The sequence below is a fragment of the Neltuma alba genome, unplaced genomic scaffold (genome assembly GCF_004799145.2).
Source record: "Neltuma alba isolate B1F8T4 unplaced genomic scaffold, ASM479914v2 tig00004188_pilon, whole genome shotgun sequence".
NCBI classification, from domain to species: Eukaryota; Viridiplantae; Streptophyta; class Magnoliopsida; order Fabales; family Fabaceae; genus Neltuma; species Neltuma alba.
In genome coordinates, this window is record NW_021633600.1 from 1 (window position 1) to 12,760 (window position 12,760).

Consider the following 12,760-nt stretch of genomic DNA (forward strand, 5'->3'; position numbering starts at 1 on the left):
AAAAACAAGAGAGGGAAAAAAAGAGCCTCCTTTCATATCTAATGTGGTCTTTGATGAGGGTCCAAAATATGCAATCTATATGAAGGGCCATACAGACTAACAATTTGAGGCCTCAAGCATAAGATCACTACTCCCAGCCTCCTAGTTCTTATTTATAAGTTAGAGAGAAAAATAATTTTTTTTGGTATCAACGGGGTTAGGTCTAATAGAAAGGTTAGTTTTCCACAATGTAGTGAATCAAGATTCAAATCTTTGCTATAAGAGGTGTCCATATTTAGCATCTGACAGTACTTTAAATAAGATTACTTCTAATAAAAAAAATATCTGTACCTAATAAAAAAATAATATTTTTTGGGGTCATATTTATGCTACCTCCAATCCTATTTATAAAAGCTAGTTGACTAATTTGAGGAGATTAAGAAAAAAAGTTAATTTAGTTATTTGTAATAAATATGTGTTGTCTTTCCTAAAATATCCTTACTAATCAATTTATGTATTTTTTCTTAAAATAATCCTTCTAACAATAGTAGTTCTAGCTAATACACTTGATTAGTAAGGATATTTTAGAAAAGACAATACCTATTTGTTACAAATAACTAACTTAATTTTTTTTAATTTTTTCAAATTAGTCAACTAATTCTTATAACTGGGATCGGAGGAGGGAGTATATGCATATCAAATTTTGACAAATTATCTGCCCATATGACTAAGCAATAAAAGTAATAGCCCAACAAATTAAAAGGCCACGCTAATGCAGAACCCAATTCATAATGCAGCCTATAACTTCCAAGCTGAAGATACAAACAACGTGCTGGTATTGGGATGCTCTGAACCGGTCCAAAGTTCAGTTTGGGTCAAATTTAAAGATTTGTAATTGAACTAGGCCTTTGACGGGTATTCTTTTTCGCTGTTTTTTTTAATTAAAAAAAAGCCTTGATAAATTTTGGGTCTGAGGGATAAAAAAAATTAACAACACATACTTTTTTTGACCAAAACAGCACATAAATTAATGCAAATATTTTTCAATAAAATTACAACTTTATTAAAATATCAACTTTTGAAATTAACTATATTGTGCAGTAAATATTGTGTGTGGGTATGTAAAAGAAGGAATCATTCTAATATTATTGAAATATTTTTAATAGGAAGAGATGTTTTTTTGAAAAGTTATGTGCTCATAAATTAGAGAATTTATGTTGATTTATGAATCAACATCTGAGATTCGTGAATATAACATGCAATTAAGATTTTTTAATTGAAGAGATGTACCATTCTGAGAGACATCACTTCATTATTGATAAATATCCTCATCATCACTCTATTTGAAGAAGAAGAAAACTTTTGTTTCTTGTTGAGTTTTTTTACCGCTCATTGTTCTGTCACTCTAATAATCATATAGGAAAGAGTTTGTTTAATCATATATAAAGAGTGCCATTTCTTAGTTCATGGAGGGTTGCGAAATATCTCTTAATGATAGTATTTTTGTTATTTTTGCATGGGTTTTTGGGACATGTTATTCCTGACTTAATAAATAATAATACAGCTTTTTCAATTTTTGTTTTTATTAAAATTTTATAAAATATTATAAGGTTTATCAGCAAGAGGGGGGGACCCTACAACAATTGCAGGAAAAAAAAAGGAATTAATTTGGCATGCAGCCTAAAAGGAGAGGGGCACTATTTACTAAATAATAATTATTAATAAATATATTGAAGACTGAAAACATAATCATTCCATAAAAAACATGTAAAAGTAAGTGAAATTTTGAAGACTAAAATATAACTACTACTGTGAAATTTTATGCATGTACAAGTAAGATTAATTTATTAATTGACAAGAGCAAAATTGTCAGGTTTACGGGAAGATAAATAATTACAAACAATTATAAAGGTTGGCCTTTGGATGAACATAATTATTGTTTTACAATCACTCATCCTTATGGGATTTCGACAAAAGTACTGCAAACATAGCATCACTCCTCAAGTCAAGGCTCTAAGCAAACATGCCACTGTGCTTGAGAGAAAAAGCTAATTATTATGTCGTAGCTTTTGTTTGAGTTAGGTGGTAGAAGCTAATCATAATCACGGTTTGAGTTATGTGAAAAGCAGTTTTTTCAATTGTAATTTACGAAATATGAGTTGAGTATACGAGAAGAGTTTTGATTGAGACAAGCATTTACATATTGTCCAAACATCATTAAAAGAGGCAAACAATAATAATTGGTAACGAGGATTATGATACCACATATCAGAAATTCAAGACCGTTCTTATGTAATTGAAACAAGGTGTTCTGGAAGCCAAAACCTAAATTGAGGAAAATTGAGATTAGGTGGCCTAATGGAAAAACACTCGCATATGGGCATGAGATGAATAAATGTTTTAAATTTTGAAGCCATCTTTGGTAGAATACAAGCTTGAAAAATATCCTTCCCATAAAGGCAGATCCTAGTCATCAGGGGAAGAGATTGGGGTTTGAATAGCTGTGTAAGCAATAGTGGAAGAGCATGAACTGTAGATTAAAGGCTTATTCCAACGCAATGGATTCCGGTTAAGTGAGTACATAGGAGATCTGCAACACGCAAGTAAATTCATCTGCAACATGCCTTAGAGGTATTAACGAGCCATTGCCAGTCTTTCATTTTAACTTCTTGACAATTATATAAGAAGTTTTTTTTTTTGGAAAACTTTTCCATAACCAAGAAGCATTATATTATTTTTTTTAACAGGATAAACTGTTTAAATATCCCGAAAGTATCTATGAAGAAGCGCTCAACACCTGAAAGTTTTTTTTGACTCTTATATGTTTTGAAAGTTTTATTTCATAGCATTTCTGCTTGTTATCCGCTGTTAAGTTTGATTTGTTGAAGATACAATTAAACTACGTAATTTAATGGTTAAACTTAACTGCATATAATAACTAGGAATAGATACAAAGAAGAGAAGGAGCTTGTAAGGTTATAATGCGTCATACCACTTTGGCCAATCGTACTTGGTTGACGCAATTTGTTTGTTTCAATTTGGGAGAAATGGAGCATCTTTCCTTAGCAAATGAATTTTCTTGTGATCTCATGTTGAACCCTAGTATCAATTTGATTTCATATGTGTTAAGGCAACTTAATACAAAATGGGGTAAAAATGTTGGCTGCTAACAATTCTGATTGCTGCTTGAGATAAAATGAGTTATAAAGAGCAATCTGTTTAATTTAATTCTTATTTGATCGTCATACTCAAGAATATGAGGAACCGAATGGAGTATCATGTAGTTCTTTGTAAAGCATTCTATATTCTATATATAGGATTAAGCGAGATATTAAAAATAAAATCAGTTATTAAATAGGTCAGTGATTTGAGGGTGAACGATTTAACCATAATTGAATAAAGCATTAAGAGAATATAATTTAATTAAAATATAAACAACAAGTAATATAACAAAACAGAAGTATTAAAATATAAACATGACAAATTACTATTTTTTTAAACTCAAAATGACATCAGCTCATGCTCAATAAGAAGAGGGAAAAAAAGAAGAAGTAAAATTCAACTCTATCAATTTATTCGGAATTTTTGGTGCAACCAACGGTTGGCTTCTTCGTTTGACTGCCAAGCTTAGTTGAGTCTCAATATAAAATGTTAAAAGAAGTAAAAAAGTCGTATGGTACCACTTGTAAGATTTGGCGGCTTAACATAAGATGCTAGAATGGAAAACATGCCATGACCAGCACCAAAACTCAATTAGAAAGGAAAACAGAAGGTATTAAAATAAGGATTAGTGTAATTTTAGGTCCCTAAAATTTAGACATTTTAATTTTAGTCTATTAAATTTCAAACTAATAAATTGAGTTTATCAAATTTAGTTTGTTTTAAAACGTTAATCCTAAAAAATATAACAGTATTAAGATATATTAAAGTGCCATAAACATCGTTAAAATGATGGTGATGTAAACTTATCAGATAGCACATAGTTGGATCTTGTATAGATAATAGAAAAATAAAAGAGAACATGTTTTGCAGAACATACCTCTTTAGCCTCTTATTTTTTCTTCTTTACTGTTTATTTCCAGGAGTTACTCATTATGTTACATTTTGTTATTCACACAAAATTCAGTTAGACATCACTTGTTGAGTTTACATTGCCACTTTTAATGTCATTGATATCACTTCAGCAGATTTTGATAACGTCGCATCATCAAGGACTAAAATTTTAATATAGATAAAATTTTAGGGACTAAAACATCAATTTTAAAATTTGAGGGGTTAAAATCAAAATAGGTTCAAATTTAGAGAAAAAAAGGCTCAAAAAATGGTGCACTTCTATACATTTTCATTGTTAATCATTTATCTTTCCTTTTATTTGCCTATGTTTTTTTTCCTTTATGCTACCTTTAATTATTAATATAAGAACTAGTTGATTAATTTGAATAGATTAAGAAAATTAGTTAAGTTAGTTATTTGTAATAAATATGTGTTAGTTTTTCTAAAATATCCTTGTCAATTAAGTGTATTAATTAGAACTACTATTATTATGAAAATTATTTTAAAAAAATAAATAAATATAAAAAATAAAATAAATTGAGTTTTTATATTTACGATTAAAATAAAAATAAGAGTTAATAGTTATGTTTTTTTAACTGTGTCCTGGGGAGAAACGAAAAAACAAGACCCACAGTGTGGCTGTAAGCAAAGAGCAATGAGCAAATTATAGCAAGCAATCCCCGCGAGGAGCGAAGAAGAAGCTCCACACTCTGGAAATCTTCAATCTTGATCAGCCTTCATGATACTGTCACTTTCATTTCTGTAACCTCAGCCGTTGATTTCTCCAATGCTCTGGAGACCATCTAGGGTTACCATCGATCGTCGACCACCACATTATCATCATCATCCTCTTCTTCGTCTTCCAATATGTCTTCCAAGATCAATCGCTCATCCATTGATCCGATTGCTCAGCCGTCATGTCCCCACTTGACCGAGTTCCGATCTCGAAATGGGTCCCACCCTTTCCGGGCTCCAGATTGCCTTCGGGTAAAGCCAGGCCGTGCTTCCATACGGCGGGATCCTCACGAGGTTCCACGTTGTTCCACCTGTGGGGACTCAGCTACTTCCCGCCTATATGCTTGCATTGCGTGCGCCACCGTGTCTTGTCACGCGCCCGCTGGGGGGCTATATCATGCGGCGGCCCACGCCTCCGCAATGTCGCCGGGTCATGAGATCGCTGTCGATGTTGATCGGGCCGAGCTCTTCTGCTGCGCGTGCCGTGACCAGATTTACGATCGCGATTTCGATGCTGCGGTGGTATTGGCTCAGACCAGCGCGTCTACTCTTGGTGGTGGGTCAGCCGCGATTCCGTCTCCACGGCCGGAGAATCTTCGGAAGCGTCGCAGAGTGGACTATCGGCCGTGGGTTCCTGATCAGCGCGAGCAGTTTTTGATGGGAAGCGGTTCAAGTCCACTGGACGGTGACCATTGTTCTTCGGATCTGCCGCGGGGATTGCGTGGGTTGAACAATTTGGGGAATACATGCTTTATGAATTCTGTCTTGCAGGCTCTGCTTCACACGCCGCCTCTGAGAAATTATTTTCTGAGCGATAGGCATAACCGATATTTTTGTCAGAAAAACAGTAATGCTGGCAATGCGGAGAGGAGAACGGCTAATAACAAGGATGGCGGCAATGGGAATAAGAATGTGCGAGTATGCTTAGCTTGTGATCTGGATGCTATGTTTTCCGCTGTGTTTTCGGGAGATCGGAAACCCTACAGCCCCGCAAAGTTCTTATACAGGTGTGAATCGTGTAAAAAGAAGAATCGTGGAATTAAGCATTTTCAGCTAGGTGCTAACGCAGGACTTTTTTTTTGGGGGGGGGGGGGTTTATGTAAATGCGGGTAATATAGGTTGAATTTAGGTCTTCAGTAACTTCTATACGGAAATTTACCGCTGCCTGTGATTCCTTTTGTATTTGTTGGATTATTAATTTTGTGGAAGCAGTGGTGGAATTGGAATATTTAATTTTTATGCCTGGTTGAAATGCTTTGTTGGGATTCCAGTTCTTTAAGTTCACTTCCTATGGGATGGTCTATTCCTTTAACGATGTCTTTGTTTTCATGGCACAGTTGGTGGCAACATGCAGCGAACCTTGCAGGTTATGAACAGCAGGATGCACATGAATTTTTCATCTCCATGCTGGATGGGTTATGTGAAAAGGTGGAGAGGGATCGGCGGAAGCCTCATAGCCAAGGTAATGTTCTGACAGTGACGCCTATTTCTACTCCTTCTCTTGCCTTCTGTGACTAAACTGTCTGTCAATCAAATTATACTTGTGTGGGGTAATTCTAATTTTTAACCTAAACAAATACTAGAAGACAAAAAGGAAAAAAGTTGGAAAGAAAGATAAATCTAGGGAGCTTATTGGAATTTCTCATTGTCCTTAGAGCGGGCTTGTTTTGCTTTCTACGGGTAAATGTGAAAATACAATCAACTTGTCCCGGCCTTTCCTTGTGTGAAAATTGGATGTTTATCTGGTCCCGCTGATATATATATGTGTGTGTGTGTACAAATATGTAAGACGTGTTTGTTTCTGTGGATTCTGATTGTGGCATTTAAGCTGTTGTGGAGTCGCCCCCTTTTCTGTGCAGCCCTTTACAATACTTTCAAATTATTGAGGTTAGTGAATGCCAATGCCATCATATTAGAAAATGAAAATATGGGATTGTGGGATGATGTGCTTACTTTTCTTTTTTATATCTTCAATAATGATGTGGTTAGTCCGTAATTTAGTGGAATTCTTGATGACCAAAATTTACCTTTGGCCTAGCGGAATAATAAGATGCTGATATCTATTGTATTAGTTCTTAAATGTTAGCAATGGGCGGCCAAGTACGCAAATCTGTAGGTGGTATAAGATGGTAATCTGTTGTCATTGCCACCACGTGACGAGTCAATGCATAAATGATAGCTGCTACTGCCCAGCTAATACAAAGTTATCAAAGGAGTGTCACTGTCCTGATGACTTCCATGCCTTTAATATTGCTTTGCATTTAAGATAATTCAAAGTACTATTTAAGATAACAAAATTGCCTCAACATTTAACTGCAGGGTATGGGTTTAGGTCTCTTGCTTGTTGCTCTAGGAGTTGACCATTGCTCAAAAAATTAGGGCTAATTATCAACCTCAACCTGCTGGCTTGATGGTGTTAGCTGCTACACACCAGTGAGTCCCTGTAAGTCAACATCTCTCTAGCATGGTTTCTTCAAATAGGATGTTTAGCTGAAATGATGCTCCTGTTAACTCGATCTCTTGCCATTTTTAGGATTATAATTAAACAAGGCTTATCCTAGCTTGGAGGAAAACTTGCATTAGGTTCCCATACATTACTTTGTGTTGGAATCGATATGAGCTCTCTCCCACCTGGTTAAGATTTTGGAGGATATTGATATAGTTCTTTTCGCTTGGGAGTTTGTTAGATGCTCCTGAAAGTCTAAAACTCCCCTTTTCATAAGTTGTTCACCTTGCTCCATTGTGGCCTGTTCTAATCTCACTTGAAAGCGGTGATTGGAAGCACATAAATTGAGGCAGATATATACGAGTTCTCTATGAATTTTGCTTTCTTGGACTGACCTTGAATTTTGGAGTGGTCCAAGAAGATAATAATGGAACATTTGCTAAATTGGCTCATGCAAAGTTCTCTACCTCTCAATTTCAAAAGGCTTTAATAGATAATATGTAACTGTTATTTGAACCAATGGTAAATGTAGACGCGAGTGAATGTCTTTGTACACATTGAAAGTCATTGAGACATACTTAAATGATAATGAAATATTAGATTAGGAGTCGAGTTCATCAAGCCAGGGTGTTAGATTATTTTGTACGCTGCCTCATTTATCCTTCCCATGCTTCATTTTAAAGGACATTTAATTGCAAAGATAGCATGAATAATTCATTTTTGGTGCGTTTCTGTGGATCAAGTCATAATCTTACACCAAAACTGGTTTTGCAATTGATCATCATCTGTTGAATATTTTGAATGCAACAGCTGAAAGGTAAAACAACGTTGGTACATGAGCTTTTAAAATGATGCCATTTGATTCCATTGCAACATTTACATGACCCTATCTTCTTGATGGCACAGGCATTGGAGACTGTTGCATTGCTCATAGGGTGTTTTCTGGTATATTGCGATCTGATGTTATGTGCATGGCCTGTGGTTTCACTTCTACAACTTATGACCCTTGCGTTGACATCTCACTGGATTTGGAACCAAATCAAGGCGGTTCTGCCAAGATGACTACCACAACATCAAAAGATTCTTGCAATGGTGAGTCAGATTGCATGAAACCAGGTCAAACCTGTGGGACATCAACTCTGAGGGGTTGCTTGGAGCAATTTACAAGAGCTGAGAGGCTGGGGTCCGACCAAAAGTTTTTCTGTCAACAGTGTCAAGTGAGGCAGGAATCTCTCAAGCAAATGTCCATAAGAAAGCTTCCTTTAGTTTCATGCTTCCACATAAAAAGATTTGAGCATTCTTCAACAAGAAAGATGTCAAGGAAGGTGGACCGCTATCTGCAATTTCCCTTGTCACTTGACATGTCACCCTACCTTTCCTCTTCAATCTTAAGGAGCCGTTTTGGGAACAGAATCTTTCCTTTTGATGATGATGAGCAGCCTGATGCTACAAGTGAATTGGCATCAGAGTTTGAGTTGTTTGCCGTTGTCACTCACTCAGGTAAGCTAGATGCTGGCCACTATGTGACTTATTTGCGGTTAGGCAATCAATGGTACAAGTGCGATGATGCATGGGTCACTCAGGTTGATGAGAACATTGTTAGGGCTGCCCAGGGCTACATGATGTTCTATGTACAGAAGATGCTTTACTACAAAGCAACTGAGAAACAAGGCGCTTCATGATGTTTTGTGGTCCAGAAGATAGTCCTCCAAATTAGTGGGTGTCACGGATAACATGATTTTTTTCACATTTGTGACATGCCAATGCTATATTCATATATACCTTGAGATTGAAAAAGGAAAAAAGGAAAGAGAAAAGAAGACAGTTTTCTGGAATCACAAATAAGCAAGCCAGAATTTTTTAGGCAAGCCAGAATTTTTTAGGCACTCCAACTGTTTGGAAACCATATTTAGGAGTATGGTATTGTCAGAAGCAAGTTTCTGATTTCTTCTTTGTTGCCTTCTGGTCTTTTTCTCCTACTGTTCTTCTTCCCTTTAGTTGTTTTTTATCCCCCTTTTTTGTTACTGTTCATCTCATCTCATCCTTATTTTTTTTTTTAGCTGCTAGTTTCATTCTTTTTCCTTTGGATGCATTGAAAACCATAGTGGTCCGTCCAGGGTCCTGGGGTCTGGCTTTGCCTGGTTTTTCACTGTACTTCCTTTTTGTGACCAAAGTTAACTCCTGCAACAAAGGAGTTTTTTCTTCAACTTATTCATAACAGAGACGTTTTTCTTTCTTTTGTCAGTTTTGTGGTTACATATTATTATTTGGCACATTTGAAATCAGAAGTAGCAACTTGCAATCTCGTTATGCATTTTCAACCTATAAGGAGTGTCTTTCGATTGTCAGCCTTGTTTAGTAGACTAGTTTAAGTCGGTCCGTCCTGATTTTGCTTTAAGGGGGGTTGGGGATCATAAAATGGTACCCAAAAATGTAAATTTTGATAAAATCAGAAGTTGCAATCTCGTTGACTTAGCATGAATCAGGAAATGAGGAATCTACCCGACAATTGGAGGAAATACTTTGTTTACTACAACAACAATGACAAGTTGGTGCGAATTTATTTTGGCAGCGTGTAGGGATAGTAAGTCGAGATATGTTGGGTGTGAATAGAGATACGTTGGGTATACTCTTTTCATGTGTGGAGAAAGACCCAATACAAGTTTGATCTTTCTAAATGAAATTGGCTACATGAATCGCAGCAGAATTATTGTGATTAAGGCGTAAATTTATTTGGAAAGTTTTTACTCAAAGTGATAGGTACTTGGAAATGCTTTTAGATTTAATATTGTTTTGAAAATTTAAAAATATTAACGGTCAATGTTAAGTTTTTAATAATAAAAGAAAAAAGTGTCACAATTTTGAACCTTCAAAGTAATATTGAAGTTTTAAATTTTTTTTTTTGGGTGTTTGATGCTCTTAAGTGAAAATTCAGGACAAATTTGTCCTTTAATCCTCCATGAACATGGACTTTGTCTACTATTGTCATTCTTAATTTTTTTTTGGTCTGGATATAATTCATTATTTTTTTGCTTATGTTTTTGTCGATGTTTTGTTATGGGGTCAAAATTAGTGGAATGCTAGGGAGGATGTTATTGTACTATCAAATTTGCTCAATGGACTTCGCTCAAATGGTAAAAGTATGTCCTCGTGACATTCTTCAAATTCACATTTGTCAGAATCCAAATTCATCCTTGTTACTTGTTTGTGAAATTCTAGAACCCAAATTTGATGATAAAGTGAAAGCAGCTGGGCCCAACAATTTTTATGAACAACATATCAGAGAGATCTAAATCTTCTATTGTTGTCCTAAAGCAAGATTTCTTCTGAGTCAGATTTGGTGATTTGGATGGTACAAATTAATGAAATCACAATCGACACATATAACGAGAGAGCACAACAAACACTCACACAAAGGTTAATTTGGTCTTTCTCTTAACTTGGATTTTCTTCACGGAAATATGTGAAGAAGTCCATATCAAACAAATATGAAAAATGAAATGAATAAAAATCCGTTATTCCAATTGCATTTCTATCAAATTTGAAGATAAACAAAAGGAAGAATTACAATGAGACTTCTAAGAAGGGAAAAAAAAATTATAAAATAAGTTTTAGAGATTATCATTCTCTATTCTAGAACTTGTTATTACAAGCTGATCAGGTTGTTATGAGGATTCTTTTAATAATTATTTTTTTCTTAAGATTTGATTGTAATTCTCTCTAAACAAAATTAAAATGAACCAGAGGAAAAAAGTTATGGGCGCTGTCATTTAAAATAATCTTTATAAATTTCGGGCCAAAAAAAAATGTTTATAAAACACCACCGAGCCCAACTACAACTCCACATCTTGGCTTCCAATGCTTGGCTCACGTGTATGCCGCATGGACAAGTTCACTAGGCTCTTTCCCCTGTTAACCTCCGTCCATGCGTCCTCCTTCCAAGGCTCCGGGCACCGCCGCTTTCCGGTCACTCTCGGTGGCTCCGACATGTTAGAGCCAATAAGATGAGGAAAATTCAGCTTGGCTTTGGAGCCGCGCATCTTGAACGCGGCTTGATCATAAGCCAAAGCCGCGTCCTCAGCCGTCTCATAAGTCCCAAGCCACACTCTGGCGCCGCTCTTCTTCGGATCTCTAATCTCCGCAGCGTACTTCCCCCACGGCCTCCGCCTCACTCCTCTGTAGCCCCTCCCACTCGGCGGCGCGTGAACTCCACGCTCCGCTGCATCCGCATTGCAAACCTCCGCCACAGTGGCAGTGTTTGCTTGTTCGGACGAGAAAGATGGAGAGCTAATCTCACCGTCGCTGTTCTCCGTCATCCCGGAGCTAAAAATCAGGCGGCAAACCGGAGCGTCGCTGGCGAATGTGGCCGGAGTGGCAATGAGAGCATCGGATTCGTCATCAAGAAGGTAGCTCCGGATTGATTGTAGAAGAACTATGTCGGAGTAGTCAAAGGTAGTCTTGTTATCCATGCTTCAGAGGATAATTGCTGTAAGATGAGATGATGTTTCTGCTTCGCGAGCTATATATATATACATATAAATGTGTGTGTGTGTGTATATATATATGTATGTATGTATCTGTGTGTGTGTGTGATGGCCTTTGTTGCGTTACATAATTGAGTTAAAAAAGCCTGTTCATAATTTCCATGAAAGTTCGGATTTTGCATCACCATTCACGTGTTATATAATCGATGTATATAAAATAGTATGGAAATTAATTAAGAATGGGATTTTTCCAGATGGGTTTTGTTATTTTATGAGGGGATTTGCCCAATTTGTTGCTTTGGGTATTTGAATAATAGGGGGGGGGGGGGCGCGGGGGTTTACTTTATTGGTGTCTTGGTTGGAAGATGCTCCATTCCGATATGTCCTCCTTTTTCCACGTGGAGTCAATAATGTTATGTTCATACTACCTTAAATTATAATTTTTCTGTTGGGTCTTGGATTCTAATAAGATGTTTTGAATACTTAACGACTCTGGACATTGGTTTATCATGTTTAGGCATCATCTTTTTCTTGTTTGAACAAGTGAATAAGTATTCTTTGAATCTTAAATTTAAGAAATAGTTAGTAATTTTAAATATCAGACCTTAATATATTCTTTTCATATTTAATTATTATTTTTTTCAAACTAGTTTATTTAACTTATAAATTCACATATAATATGATATTATACTATAGGAACATTTTAGAGAGATCCGGTCACATATGCTAGAATTTAGTAATTTATTTAATTTTCTTAAATTACTTAAATTAATTAACTTCCTCTTAAATTAAGGATCAGGGGAATATTTTATATTTTTAAAATCGAAATATCCACTCAAATGTCCGAATATAATTAAGTTGAGAAAATTGGTGAATAGTTGCTCTTTAACAAGTTTATTCACCATAGAAACCTAAATACGATAGTACCGATATTTCCTATATATAAAATCTTGTAGAGTATATATCATGAAGTATTTTTAATGAATAAAATTTCTAAATATGAACTTTTAATTGATTTTCCCTTATAAGTTTAATTGTGAAGGAATGAAATTGTTGGTACAGT

General features: G+C 35.6%; 2 protein-coding genes across 2 annotated transcripts; one reads left to right on the forward strand and one right to left on the reverse strand.

Moving 5' to 3' along the window:
* The first annotated feature begins 4,687 nt into the window (after positions 1-4,687).
* LOC114743933 (ubiquitin C-terminal hydrolase 22-like) lies at positions 4,688-9,004 on the forward strand. Its single transcript, XM_028932129.1, has 3 exons — positions 4,688-5,774; positions 6,105-6,229; positions 8,120-9,004. Exons 1-3 carry the CDS (start codon positions 4,900-4,902, stop codon positions 8,893-8,895), a joined length of 1,776 nt encoding a protein of 591 aa, XP_028787962.1. The 5' UTR covers positions 4,688-4,899; the 3' UTR covers positions 8,896-9,004.
* A 2,042-nt stretch (positions 9,005-11,046) lies between these two features.
* Positions 11,047-11,682, reverse strand: LOC114743935 (ethylene-responsive transcription factor 13-like). Its single transcript, XM_028932131.1, has one exon. It carries the CDS (start codon positions 11,680-11,682, stop codon positions 11,047-11,049), a length of 636 nt encoding a protein of 211 aa, XP_028787964.1.
* Positions 11,683-12,760: the final 1,078 nt, after the last annotated feature.